Here is a 14,944-nt window from a genome sequence, read left to right on the forward strand (position 1 = left end):
TGTATAAGCATTTACACCCCCAGAGGAGAATTGTAAATCATACAGTGCACATGACATTTCAACAATGAAAGTTATGATGGAAAAAGACAACAAAATAATCATTTGATTGCAAAACAAAGTGAAATCCTTCATTGTTGGTTACTGTTTACAGTGCCGTGAAAAAGTATCCTTCTCAAATTCTCATCCCCCCCCCCCTTTTTTTATGCATAGTTACCCTACTTTAATGTTTAAGATCGTCAAACAAATGTAAATATCAGACAAAAATAACCTAAGTAAACATAAAATGCTGATTTTAAATGGTGATTTTATTTATTAAGGAAAAAATCATTTAAAAGCTACCTGGCCCCGTGTGAAAAGGTACAGTAATTGTTAAATCATGAATTAACTGTGGCTAATCACATTTAATGGAAAGATGTATTCATTTTCACTGATCGAACCCAAGCCTGATTACCTCCAAACCTGTTCAATCAAGAAATCACTTAAATGTCTGACAAAATGAAGCCGGCCGACAGATCTCAAAAAGCTGCAACAAAATGCCACGATCCAAAGAAATTCCAGAACAAATGAGAAATAAAGTAATTGACATCTATCAGTCTTGAAAGGGTTACAAAGCCAATTCTAAAGCTTTAGGACTCCAACGAATTACGGTGAGCGCCATTATCCACAAATGGAGAAAACCTGGAACAGTGGCAAACCTTCGCAGGGGTGGCCACCCTACAAAAACATAGCCCAAGAGCCCAGTAACAACTCATCCTGGAGGTCACAAAGGAACCCAGGACAACATCTGAAGAACTGCAGGTCTTCCCTGCCTGAGTTAAGGTCAGTGTTCATGACTCAACAATAAGGAAGAGACTGGGCAAAAATGGCATCCATGGCAGAGTTCCAAGGCGAAAACCGCTACTGACCAAAAAGAAAATGACTCATCTTACTTTTGCAAAAAAAAAAAACATTCCCAAGACTATTGGGAGAATATTTTATGGACTAATGAGATGAAAGTGAAACTTTTTTGAAGGTGTGTGTCTTGTTACTTATGGCATAAATGTAACACAGCATTTCAGAAAAAGACCATCATAACAACAGTCAATCATGCTCGTGGTAGTGTGATGGTCTGGGCTGCTTTGTTACTGTAGGACCTGCATGACTTGCTGTGTTTGATGGAACACTGAATTCTGCTCTTTACCAGAAAACCTTGAAGGAGAACGTTCGGCTATCGGTTCGTGACTTCAAGCTGAAGCACACTTTGGTTCTGCAGCAGGACAACAATCCAAAACACACTAGCAAGTAAACTTATGAAAAAAAACAAAAAAAAACAAAAAAAAAGCTTAAGAGTGGCCTAGTCAAAGTCCAGAATTGAATCCGATTGCAATGCAATACAAAACAATTGTGCAAGGAATAATGGGTTCAAATATCTCCACCTAAATGTGAAAGACTCATTGCCAGTTATTAAATGCTTAATTTCAATTTAGGTTTTAGGGGGCAATTTAGGTTTAGGGGGCAATTAATTTTTCACAGAGGACCAATTCGCTTTGAATAGTTATTTCTCCTTCATAAATAAAATCAACTTTAAAAACAGCATTTTATATTTACTTGGCTCATTGGGTCTGATATTTACATGTGTTTGATTATCTTTAACAAAGTGCAGAAACTGCAAAAAAATAAGAATTTGAAAAGGGGGCAAATACTTTTACTTGTATACAGATGCATACTTATACAACCACAGGTTTATTTAAAATATTTTTTTTATTGCTAATAAATATTAATTTACTGGCATTTTTTTTTTTGTAAAAATTGTAATTTCTTATCAGGGTATCAGTTAAAAAAATAGACCTTATATCGCCACTGTTGTGTGCAAACATTGTTACAATACAGTACAATAAAAGTACTGTGACAGAGACTGAATAAACTTAATAAAAACACCACAAAACAGAAGTCAATAAAGTCTCACAAAACACCACAAATCTATATATTCTACTTCCTGTTTTTCCTTATACCTGTTCCTTGATGTTCTGCAACTCCTGTAATTCTCTCTGCACCAGGATATGCTCCTTCTCTCTGTGCATCTTCAGCTCAATCCTTTCTCGTTCCAGCTCTTCCTGGAGGCGCAGTTGCCGGAGTTTTTCAAGTTCTACACGCTCCCTCTCCATCTGCAGAAGCTGCTCTTGCTGCCGATGCAGCCTTTCTGCCTCAGTTTCACCCTCTTTGTGTATAGCACCAGGCGGGGGGAAGGTAGGTAGGCCCCCTGCTACTGCTAAACCGCTAGAAGAATCTGGAAGGCCGACTGACGTGTAACACTGAGCAGTTGTTGCTTGTGTCTGTTGTTGTTGTTGTTGTTGACTGTACAGGTGTGCTTGGGACATGTTTAGCGGTTGATGCTGTGGGTCAACTGATGCAACTTCTCCTGATGAAGAGATTACTACAGCACCTTTACCAAGGTAAACTGGTTCATCTTGGAGTGTAGAGGGGGTAGCTTCCATGGGAACAGATACTGGGGCACTCGCTGGCGCTAAAGTTGTTATGGTATCAGCAATAGTGGCAGAGGTTGATGTCGTTTGGAGAAGACCTGGTCCAGGGTAACGGATTGTAGATTGTCCAGACAAAGACATTCTGGGATTTATTGGTAATCTGGTGAGACTAGAGAGGGGCACAGGTGTCATGTTGGCAGATGGGTAAGGCCTGTAAACCCCTCTCAGTAGTGGTCGAAGAACAGAAGCAGGCTGAGTCGTAATAGGTAGGGTAGAGGCAATGGGTGTCTGAATGGTGGAGTAGATCATCCCATCCGAGGACCGAATGGCTGCAGGGTACATAGCTCTCAGACTGGCCTGTCTAGCATTTATGAGGTTCGTAAGTGCTTGGTTGTGGGATAATGGCTTTCCATCTAATCCAAAAAGCAGATTTTGTCTCAAGCCAAGACCAGCTGATAGTCTTGAGGTTGCTGGGCTGGTTCCTCTCCCTAGACTCCCGAACTGCATCAGATCTGGGTTGCTTCCATATCGATCCATTGAATTAAGTGCAGCACACATTCGGCTGATCTCTCTGGCAGTTGTGGCGCTGTATTGAGCTAAATTAGCTTCCTGGAAATTCGCAATGTCACGAGCAGAGTAGCCATAGTCTGAATTTATGTTAGACAAGGAATTGTATCTCCGTATAGGCAATGTTGGGGCAGAGAGTTCTCCACCATGACGCAAATCTGTGTATGAGCCATACTGCATCCCAATATACCCTCCATAGCCATGTTTTACAGCATTTAGATCCATTGCAAATTCTCCTTGGGCTTGAAGATGGGGTTCTGGTTTAGAATGGTAGGATTGTAGCCCTGCCTCAGCCAGGTTTGTATCAGACATTGAAGGTTGAAGCCTGCCTGGATAAGACAATGTATAGGTCTTGTGTCCATCCAATGCATATTCACGGTACCTCCCAGGTTGTCTTTCTTGATCAGAATCGTAGGAAAGAGGTGGTGCGGAAGGAGGCCGTATGCCGTCTTTCTCAGAAGTGCCAACACAGCTTCCACCAAAGGGAAGTCTGTAAACAACATCACAGCAAGCTAGTTGGTTGTCAGGTTTAATCTGGCCCCCTGTCAGATCTGCAGCATCCTGTCCTTCTTCGATGTTTATAAGCTGGGTCACTGCTCTGACATGGTCTTGCCCACCATCTATCTGTACGACCATACTATGTGGTGTTTTCCCTCCAGTAATCACGCCAGGAGGACTGGGCTTTCCTTTCAGCTCAATGGGTCCAGTTCCATACATCTCATGGTTGATGACTGGCGAGACAGCACTCACAACAGCGGAGGCAGTGCTAGTTTGGCTGACCAGCAATTCCTTTTTCTGCAAGGGTGAGACCTGGCCTGAAAAGTTATACCTAGCTAAAACAGATGCCTGTTGCTGTTGCTGTTGCATATGATGATGCTGCTGCAACTGCTGCTCAAGAAGCTCCTGTTGCATCTGCAGCTTCTCTTGTTGTTTTTGTAGTTCTTTCTGTTGAATACTCAGATCTTCAAGTTTCGCATCGATTTTTGGTATTGATGGGTCCATTGGAGGTGATACAGGGGTTTTGCTTTGGGAAAAAGACACAGCCGAACCCATGCCCTGACCTAAATCCACTCTATTTTCATAGGGATCACCATAGATCATTGGTTGTTTGGGCTGGGTCATAAACATGGAAGCTGCCACAGTTACACTCACAGTGGTTGGTGTGATGGTCTCCTGGGCATTCAGGTTCATAATCAGTGGCTGTACAATTGTTGAATGTCTGCTGCCCTCTGATCCACCATGGTATTTTCTGCTTTCAGTGGCTAGAGAGGTGAGATCCATTCCTTGATCAGTCATGATGATTGGAGCAGGTTTGGTGGCTGTTCTGAGGTCCACAACACTTCCACCTTGGATCATATGGCTCTGCTCTACCCTAGATGTGCCTGGGACTGTAGATATGCGGCAGAGGGAGATATTATCCATAGAAATAGAACCTCTTGTATAAGTACTGGCCGTTGTAACCATACTTGTTCCAACATTTACCTTTTCTATTCTTTGCATTCTGTAGAAGCTGCGTGTAGGTGAATGTTGGTAAGGGGGCGTATCTGGAGGGCTCCCACATGGTGAATAACAATCAAATGTAGATTGACGGCTAAATCGTGTGGGTGAAGACAGGGGGGATGTAGCCGTGTTGACCGTCATTGGACGACCTGGACTTGCAGGTGGAGAGTATGGCACATCCTGGGACGACTGCTGCCGGTAGAGCCGTGGGGAGACCGATCTATGTGAAGTTTGGGTTCCCTGAGCCATCACTGGAGATGGAGGCCCAGAACCTCCTGAGTCCATTCGTAGTGCTGAATTGAAAGTCTGTGTGGAGAACTCAGCTGTCGCCCTCCGGGAAGGGGAGCGGGTGGGACTTTGTGGTGGTGGGGATGGAGAAAGTGGAGGGCTGGTGCTCCTGTAATAAGTTGTATACTTAGGAGAGCGTGGCTCACTGATTCGCTCATTTGCAGATGTTGGGCTGTCTCGAACCGGGACACCCCGAGTGTCCCCTACCCTTCTGGTGATGACCTCTCTTTGACTATATGCTTGCGTAATTTCTGCAATCTTGCTACATACACTTGAGACTGTAGCTGAAGATGTGGCAGGACTTGTGTGTCTGCCATACACAGACGATTGTGTGGATGTTATAGTGTTGCTTGTACTTGTTTGAGAAATTGTTACAGCATCTCTAGCATAGACTCCATAAGCTGCAATTGTAGTGGCAGCCACGGTTGGGGTTATTCCATTTTCTCCCGCTTGGTTTTTCAATCTGTCTTTGTGTCTGTCCTTTGAAGCAAAGTGTTGAGTTACTCTAACATCAGGGATGCGCCCTCCCGTTTCAGCAAAAGACACAGGAGCAGAGATCTGGGTGGGGCTGGTTCCTGGAGTCAGAAGGGCATTGCTTTGCTCCAGTAGTTTTGTAAAGGCGGACCCTGTGTCGAGAAATTGTTTGTCTGAGTAGGAGTTCTCAATCTCTACTTGCTCATCAGTGGCCTGCTGCATCTTTGTGATGTTCTGAGATGTTTGTCGGATCTCCTCATAAATATCAGTTTCTGTCTTGATTGCATCATTGTCATATCCAGTTTGATCTTGTTCATCGTCATACTCATCATCATAACCTTGTCCATTAATGTCTTCCTCATAGTACTGACCGTGTCTTACTGGAGACTGCTGCTGCTGTTGTTTCTGTTGCTTTTGAAATAACTCTGCTTTCCTCATCATCTCTTCATAAACCTCCTCAGCACTCTTTAATGGCTTGGAAGTGGATGATGGTGCTATGGTGGTTGTGGTTGATGATTTCTCAATTGGTGAGTAAAGGGACATAAAGGTAGGAAGGTTGTACTCACTGCCTGACTTGTAAAGCTTTGACTCATAGCCCTCAGCTTCTGAATCCAGACTCTGAGGGGAGTATTCAGAGGCAGAGGAACGATGGAGTTCTTCCATTTCGGCAGCTTGTCTTAGCTCCTCTGTTGGAGACGCATCTTCGATAGGTGAAAGATTACTGGGTGGTGTCTTGGACCTTTCTCTACGTCTTTGAGCCCTCAGCTCCTCTTTATCCCGCTTCGTCTTCCGTGCTGTGCTTCTAATTCTTTGTTGTTCTACCTCTCTCATCTTCTCCTGTTCTCTCAGAAGTTCCTCTTCCTCTCTCAGTTCATCTTCTTCTGAAGAGTCTTCAATGGTAGGAAGGAGAGGGCCATGGGAGCGATGCCTTGCTTTCCTCTGTTGCTTGGCTTCTTCCAACCTTTGTCTCCTGCTGGGGCTACTGTCACTGTCTTCTTCCATTGATGAGATAGATGTAGGAGACTGGCCTGAGCCATAAGAGGATGCGGAAGTTGGTGGTAGAGTGGAAGAGTAGTCACCCCGAGAACGCTCATCAGGGGAGCCGGTCAGACTTTCCATCTCCAGTTCGGGTTCACGATCAAGGCTCAAGTCGTTTTCGTTACTGAGCTCAATGTCTCTGCTATAGCTGTTGGTGTTATTGAGTTCAATGGTTTTAAAGCGTCTCAGACCACCTTGTGATGCCATCAGATCTTCTTCACCCTCTTCCACTGAGCTTTTGTAAACATCAGTGGAGCTTTTTGTTTCCTCCTCAAAACTGCTAGAGTGGTGCTGCAGGCGGCGCTTCTCTTTTGCTGTTTCAGATATGATGTGCTTATGGTGGCTTTTCTTTCGCTCATAGCCATATCCTTCATCTTCCTCATCTTCATCTTCCTCCATCTCTTCTTCCTCATCGTTTTCCTCATCGGCGCTCATCTCCATTATCTGTCTCCTCATGAACTCCTCATCGGTCATCTCTGTAGGAAGAACTTCCTTTTCCTTCGTTTTCTTTTCCTTTTTCTCCTCTTTCCCTTCTGTCCATTTACTCTCCCAATCTCCTCCCTGTTCTTCTTCTTCCATTATGTCTTCAAGTTCCTCATCCGAGTCATATGCATCTGGGGGGATTGACAAAGAGCGTGGGCGCTGCTTCCCTCTGTCATCCAAGTCTCTATCCCTGTGCTTCCTTCCCCTTCTGTCCACTTTGTCTTCGGAAAGGCTTTTCTCCAGCAAAGGCCTCATGGAGCTTTCCAGCTTAGTGATTTCTGAAGGGCTTGGTGGGGAGCCCCGCCCACTGATGCCCCTCTCACTCAATTTCATCTCCTCCTCTTGAATTAGTCCTGTGATTTCACTGTGGGAGCTGGAGATGCCGTCGGAGGAGTAACCAGTATCGCTGAGGCTCTGAGGGCTGCGGGACAAATCATGTGTGCTGTTGTTTTTTGTTTCCTAAAGAGAAAGACAAAAAAGAAGCCTTTAAGGTCTCAGTGGGCTAGACTTTGCATGCAGTAGATAAGATAAGATAAGATAAGATAACTATGTCACCGCTAGTCACAAATCTATTGGCTTGAATTCTAAAATCTGTCTACAAATATACTATCCACAAGTAATATTTGTTAACAGTTTGTTATATTAATCACATGCAGTTTTTTTTGCATCCCAAAACCAATATTTATTGCAGCACAAGATCTTAATAAGTCTATTTTAGGATCTTAAACAAAAACTTGCTTCATAAGATTGGAATGTGAGTTAATGTGTAGTTAATAGATATTTAAAAGCATATCGCTGGCATCGGGCAATCTCCTAAATGATCACTTTTCAGGAAACCAATAAAAAAATGGCATGTTTGTTGAGCCATTAGCATTGCAATGTCAAAGACAGCTAGCCATTTTCAACACTTTAGATTGGTCAATAATTAGAAAGGAAAATAACTTTAAAAAAATAACATACCCATGGAGGGACTGACCAATAATAAAGGTTTGTGAAACAATATGAGACTGACCAAAATTGGACAGGTTTCTGCCTAACAGTGACAAAATATTATATTTTGGAACATTAGCTACAAAATAAATAGTTGCTATAAATACTTCATTTAAATAACATATGCATACATTCTTTTGTCATTAACTGTAGAATTTCAATGTTCAGCAAAACACTTAAATAATAAATAATCAAGACTTCTTCATCAGCTCTTTCTGGGCCGCTGCTGAATTCTTCTGAACTGAGCTGAAGCTAATAATCTTGCAATTGAACAAGAAATATAAAGTACATTTTGATTCAGTTAAATTTAAGGTCCAAATAAGGTTGCAGTGTTAAGAACACAAACAGATTTAACAATTCATCAAAATTCATCAGTGGCTTATTAATAACATGCCAACTCATAAAAGTATAAGTGCAAGTAACCTGCTATAATGACATTCAAAATGATTGAAACTGCAAAATATACAAAATAGGATGATGAAAATCTTAAGAGGACTATCAATAATTAGACGGTGTGAATCACATCAGTTTTATCTTTTTGTAATGTACCATAACATTATTATAATACAGTCATACTTTAATTGACACCATCCAATGTTTCCGGGGGAAGAAAAGAGGTGTGAAAAGGTCAAGTCATAATTGAAAAATCATATTTGAAGTTGTTGACCACTTTACCGACAGAAATGTCATTACAGGAGATGTGCACAAGTAGTCCTTCCATCTATTTCTTGATCCATCCATCCATTTTCTGTACCTCTTATCCTCACGAGGGTCACGGGTGTGCTGGAGCCTATCCCAGCTATCTTCGGGTGAGAGGCAGGGTACACCCTGATCTGGTCACCAGCCAATCGAAGGCCACATATAAACAACCAAGCACTCACACTCACATTCACACCAACTACGGGCAATTATGAGTCTTCAATCAATCTACCACGTATGTTTTTGGGATGTGGGAGGAAACCGGAGTGCCCGGAGAAACCCATTTGAACATGGATCATTATTGACAGCATAGTCTGTATGCGTAACCTTTAAAAAATGCAAAGTTCTTAGTAAGGCAATGTAGTGTAAACATACCCCTAGTGACACACTTTGGAGCCTTTCCTAATCAGGATAAAAGGCTCTATCCTGAAGTCATCTCTTCACTTTGATTCAAAGTCACAAAGAAAAACATTCCGATTTTGAAGACGTCTTTTTGCATTGGGTAGATGTCAAAATGAAAATACAGAATGAGAATGAGAAACAGCTATGCACATGGGTAAACTGTTACAATGCACTGTTATGAAAACTACTTTTACTTACGTCGTAATGCCTTGACTTCTTAATTTCCTTGATTGGTGTGACTTGATCTCCTTTCTTGAGAGGGGTTTTGCTGTCTTTGGCAGTTTGGCTTTCAGGCTCCATCTTCAGCTTTTCGTCTGTGGTTTTCGTCTTCTTCTGGGTCTCTGCTGTTGGTCCAGTAGATGTAGCTGGTATCATGTTCTTGGTGTCTGTTGGCAGTTTGGCAGCATTAGGCACAAACTGTTCACTACCTTCAGTTCCCGGCTGTGGTTTCTGTGTCTGAGGCTGGGCTTGCTTGGACCCCTGTTGATTGGTGGTTTTGTGGAGAGGGCTTTGTTGACTGGCTGGTGCCTGATGGCGCAGTGACCCAGAGGGCTGATGTTTGGGGGACGGGTGAGGAACAGAGAGAGGAGGCTCATCCAGACCTCCTCCGGACATTAGCCGCTGGGTTTGGCAGTTGAGACATAGCCACTCTTTTTTCTGAAAGACAAATCGTGCAAATCGTGACAATTGTAGTAAACAACATCTTAAATCATTACTATAATATGCTTGGTGAAATATGTCTGGTGATATTATATTCCATTTTTTGTCTGCTTTATATGCCATAGGAACTTTGGGCAGCCTCTTATGGAAGGTTTATAACAGGGAAAGTCATTTTGTTTGACATGTTAGCCATTGCTCAGAGTTTGCACATGTCTTCTTAGGACTGGGATGGGTTGGAAAACTACATGTAAGACCTTTAAAACTAGAGTAGGACTCACATTCAACTCCAATAATAAACCCTAGTCTCAATACAAGTTATCAATAAATCTAAATAAGAGAAAACTAATGGTATTTGGAAATGTTAAAAACAAGCAACCAAGTAAGCATTTCAATCGTGGCCAAAGCAAAAAAATTTCTCAACCAGAAATCATTTCACATTATGTACCGCTCTCAAGTGTTACCTTATTTAAATGATTATACAACAGTTTGTGGAAACACAAGAGCTCACTACAATCGCTGTTTAAACTCCAAAAAAAGAGCAATGACAATGGTCCATAATGTCAGATTTCCTCACCAAACAAAATGCATTGTTTCTGCACTCTAAAAAAATAATAATTAAAAAAATATATTTTCTCCAATTTAGAACCACGGACTAGTATATAATGCATAAATACAGTACATATTGTATGTATGTATTGTATGTCACCTTATCGTGGTGGAGAGGTTTGTGTCTCCCAATGATGCTAGGAGCTAAGTTGTCTGGGTCTTCACGCCCCTGGTAGGGTCACCCATGGCAAACAGGTCCTAGGTGAGGGACCAGACAAAGCACGGCACCAAAAACCCTTATGACGAACAAAATATATGAATCTAGGTTTCCCTTGCCCGGATGCGGGTCACCGGGGGCCCCCACTGGAGCCAGAACTGGAGGTGGGGCTCGATGGTGAGCGCCTGATGGCCAGGCCTGCACCCATGGGCCCGGCCGGACACAGCCCGAAAGTGTAAAGTGGGTCCCCCTTCCCATTGGCTCACCACCTGTGGGAGGGGCCATAGGGGTCAGGTGCAGTGCGAGCTGGGCGATGGCTGAAGGCGGGGACCTTGGTGATCCGATCCCTGGCTACAGAAGCTGGCTCTAGGGACGTGGAATGTCACCTCTCTGGCAGGGAAGGAGCCCGAACTGGTGTGTGAGGTTAAGAAGTTCAGACTAGATATAGTCAAGCTCGCCTCCACACACGGCTTGGGCTCTGGTACCAGTCCTCTTGAGAGGGGTTGGACTCTTTTCCACTCTGGAGTTGCCCACGGTGAGAGGCGCCGAGCAGGTGTGGGTATACTTATTGCCCCCCAGCTCGGCGCCTGTACGTTGGGGTTCACCCCGGTGGACGAGAGGGTAGCCTCCCTCCGCCTTCGGGTGGGGGGACGGGTCCTGACTGTTATTTGTGCCTATGCACCAAACAGCAGTTAAGAGTACCCACCCTTTTTGGAGTCCTTAGAGGGGGGTGCTGGAGAGCGCTCCCGCTGGGGACTCCATCGTTCTGCTGGGGGACTTCAATGCTCACGTGGGCAATGACAGTGAGACCTGGAAGGGCGTGATTGGGAGGAACGGCCCCCCGGATCAGAACCCGAGTGGTGTTCTGTTATTGGACTTCTGTGCTCACCACAGATTGTCCATAACGAACACCAAGTTCAAGCATAAGGGTGTCCACACGTGCACTTAGCACCAGGACACCCTATGTCGCAGTTCTCGACTCGGGACGTTGTGAGTCGGTGGGGAGAATACTTCGAAGACCTCCTCAATTCCACCGACACGCCTTCCCATGAGGAAGCATAGTCTGGGGTACCTGAGGCGGGCTCTCCTATCTCTGTGGTTGAGGTCACCGAGGTGGTTAAAAAGCTCCTCGGTGGCAAGACCTGGGGGTGGATGAGATTCGGCCAGAGTTCCTTAACGCTCTGGATGTTGCAGGGCTATGACTGGTGTTGGAGTTTGGTACGCATTGCCGGCAGTAAGTCGGACTCGTTTCCGGTGAGGGTTGGACTCCGCCAAGGCTGCCCTTTGTCACCGATTCTGTTCATAACTTTTATGGACAGAATTTCTAGGTGCAGCCGAGGCGTAGATGGGGTCCGGTTTGGTGGCCTCAGTATTGCATCTCTGCTTTTTGCAGATGATGTGGTTCTGTAGGCTTCATCAGGCCATGATCTCCAACTCTCACTGGAGCGGTTCGCAGCCGAATGTGAAGCGGCTGGGATGAGAATCAGCACCTCTAAATCTGAGACCATGGTCCTTAGTCGGAAAAGGGTGGAGTGCCCTCTTCAGGATGAGATCCTTCCCAAAGTGGAGGAATTCAAATATCTTGTTCACGAGTGAGGGAAGAATGGAACGGGAGATCGACAGGCGGATCGGTGCAGCGTCTGCAGTGATGCAGACTTTGTATGGGTCTGTTGTGGTGAAGAAGCTAAGCCGAAGCTTTCAATTTACTGGTCGATCTACGTTCCTACCCTCACCTATGGTTCACGAGCTGTGGGTCGTGACCGAAAGAACAAGATCCCGGATACAATCGGCCGAAATGAGTTTCCTCCGCAGGGTGTCCGGGCTCTCCTTTAGAGATAAGGTGAGAAGCTCGGTCATCCGGGAGGGGCTCAGAGTAGAGCCGCTGCTCCTCCGCATTGAGAGGAGCCAGATGAGGTTGCTCGGGCATCTGTTTAGGATGCCTCCTGGACGCCTCCCTGCTGAGCTGTTCTGGGCACGTCCCACCGGGAGGAGACCCCAGGGACGACCCAGGATTTGCTGGAGAGACTACGTCTCTCGGCTTGCCTGAGAACGTCTCGGCATCCCCGCGGAAGAGCTAGAAGAAGTAGCTGGGGAGAGGGAAGTCTGGGCTTCCCTGCTGAGGCTGCTGCCCCCGCGACCCGGCCTCGTATAAGCGGAAGACAATGAATGGATGGATGGAATATGGTTATTGGATGGGAAAGTGTATTAAATCTAGTATATTGTCTATAATGTTTTATGTTAGGTCACTGATGGTGTAGTGGTACACTCGCCTGACTTTGGTCCATGCAGCGTGGGTTCAGTTCCCACTTAGTGACAGTGTGAATGTGAGTGCTAATGGTTGTCCATGTCTATATGTGCCCTGTGACTGACTGGCGACCAGTCCACGGTCTGTCTTTTGCCCGAAGTCAGCTGGGATAGGCTCCAGCTCTCCACGACCCTAACAAGGATAAGCGGTGTTGAAAATGGATGGATGGTTGTCTTATGTTACAGTAGTATATGAAAATGCTGAAATATTGTGGATATATTGATAATGGAAGGGAGATTAAAAGGCTAGAAACAAATCATTTTATACTTCTTCCTACTCCCTTTCGAACATGTTTGTGTAAGCCAGAATTTAATGATCAATAATTGGGTTAACCACTGTTTTATTTCCTCTTTTGTTGTTTTTGTTTGAATGCTTGTTTGTTTTGTCTTTTTTTTCTCCTTCCCTCACAAGTGCACTTATAATAACTCTTTGTTCTTTTACTTTGTACATGTAAATACATTTTTAAAAAGGCTAGAATTGTTATTTACTTTTTGGTCAGTGTTCTGAAGTGGCTATATGATGAAGGGTTGGATACTGGTACTAGAAAGTGTTGCGATACCTCGCCATCGAAAATGTTTTTAGTACCAGAACTATGGTACAAATTGACAGTGACAGAGCCGGCTGCACGCAGGAATCTGTTTGTTTGCAGCCACATTACTCTCAGACTCCTCTCTTTTTATAGAGGGTGGCGTGTTTTTCACTCCACAAATCATGCGGACCGTCCACAGCTGGTGGAGAAATAAGAGGAATGCTGTGAAATTTGGAAATATTTCACTCAGCTATCATCAACGCAAGCCGATAGAAACTAAAGTGCCTACAAAGCATATATACAGGTAAAGTCACACAGACCAAAAGAGGAACACCTCCAGTATGGCCGAACACCTTACTGCTCGGTATCCTCAATTACTGTATACAAAGAGCAACAGATTAGCAAATGTGATGCTTTTTCTGTGACTGACTTATCTTCAAAATAAGTTCATTGTGACAAACACACTTGTTTCCTACTGGTTGCATTTGGCTAAGCTATCAATCAATACTATTTGTAGATGAGCGAGTAGAGCACACAGCACAGCCTCCTATGGTGACTCATTAGCCATTTAATTAAAGCAAAGCAAAGCAAATTTATTTATATAGCGCATTTCAGGCAGCACGGTGGACGACTGCTTAGCACATCTGCCTCACAGTTCTGAAGAAAGTTTGCTGACAAGCGAGTGATAATTAAGCAGCACAAATAAACACAAAATGGAGCAAAATTGCAATTTGTTACTAAATTTCGTAAACTTAAAAACTCATTCACTGCCATTGACAGCTATATATGTCAAATATGCATTTTAACTGGGAAAGCTGGCAGTGAATGAGTTGTTTAATTTTAGAAGCAACTTTGTAATCTGGACAATCTAGCAGGCTAAAATACACAAGCAAAAAGATGAGCGTTCCTTAAAAGCACAACTTGAGCGCATGTACCTCGTTTGTGCAGTAAAAAGAAGCTTTTTTTTTTTAGAAGCTCCTACCTGTTAATCTAAACCAATCATCTGTTCAATTTTTAATCAACAGTCTAATTGGTTTTCATATCACATGAACAGATCATAATATTCAAGCTCATTAGGAGAATATTATTAACACATTGGTGTATCCTATTAGTTGTCGACGTTATCGCTAATGTTGTGCTACGATGCTCAGGATACATTGAGAGATGAGCCAGCTATAGAGCCAATAAACAATACCGGAGTGCTTTTGGAGCCATAACAAGACTGCAGCTCCTTCCCTCCGGTAGGCGGTATCGTTCAATGCAAACTAAAAGCAGCAGACATTCCAACAGCTTCTTCCCTCTTGCCATTAAATTGCTAGAGGCTATGTGACTTTCCGTATGGTTTTTTTATGCTTTTACGTCTCAAAAGTATTTATTGTCAAAATGCCGTACTAGAACGGCTCCAACTACCGGAGAAAAAGTTGGGAAGAAAATAAATAAATAAATAAAAACAGCGAATAGGTGACTCCATGGGTGCTGAACCGTGAGTACACGAGGGTGCACTGTAATTCTTGCAGCAAGTTCGCAGACTGGTTGATTTTTTACATTTGAACTAGAGTTTGAGTACAAACTAAAGGGTGCTAGTGTGTCTCTCGCTCTGTTGCAAAATACAAACAATAGAGACAATAAAGCTCACATTACAAATGAACAAATGAAGTAATACGTAAATGCTGTTTGTTTGGAATTGTGTGCCATTGCTTGCAAGCAGCACACAATTCGAAATTTTTCTTATTCGACTGTAGGGGTTCCATTCCAATTGTATTAGTCAGTGACTTCACTCATGT

At 43.8% G+C, this 14,944-nt stretch overlaps 1 protein-coding gene across 6 annotated transcripts in view; it reads right to left on the reverse strand.

Annotated features, from left to right (window-relative positions):
- bsna (bassoon presynaptic cytomatrix protein a) overlaps positions 1–14,944 on the reverse strand; it is a 134,486-nt gene that overhangs the window by 31,149 nt on the left and 88,393 nt on the right. For all 6 annotated transcript variants that reach the window (XR_009789462.1, XR_009789461.1, XR_009789459.1 and 3 more), the window contains 2 exons: positions 9,102–9,560; positions 1,992–7,271 (listed from right to left, as the gene is read on the reverse strand). Coding sequence is in view for 2 of the 6 variants with exons in the window: in XM_061780078.1 (XP_061636062.1) it covers positions 1,992–7,271; positions 9,102–9,560 (5,739 nt within the window). In the remaining 4 variants the exon portion in view is untranslated. The remainder of the gene's footprint in view (positions 1–1,991; positions 7,272–9,101; positions 9,561–14,944) is intronic.

Source organism: Phyllopteryx taeniolatus, chromosome 1 (genome assembly GCF_024500385.1).
Source record: "Phyllopteryx taeniolatus isolate TA_2022b chromosome 1, UOR_Ptae_1.2, whole genome shotgun sequence".
Lineage (NCBI taxonomy): Eukaryota > Metazoa > Chordata > Actinopteri > Syngnathiformes > Syngnathidae > Phyllopteryx > Phyllopteryx taeniolatus.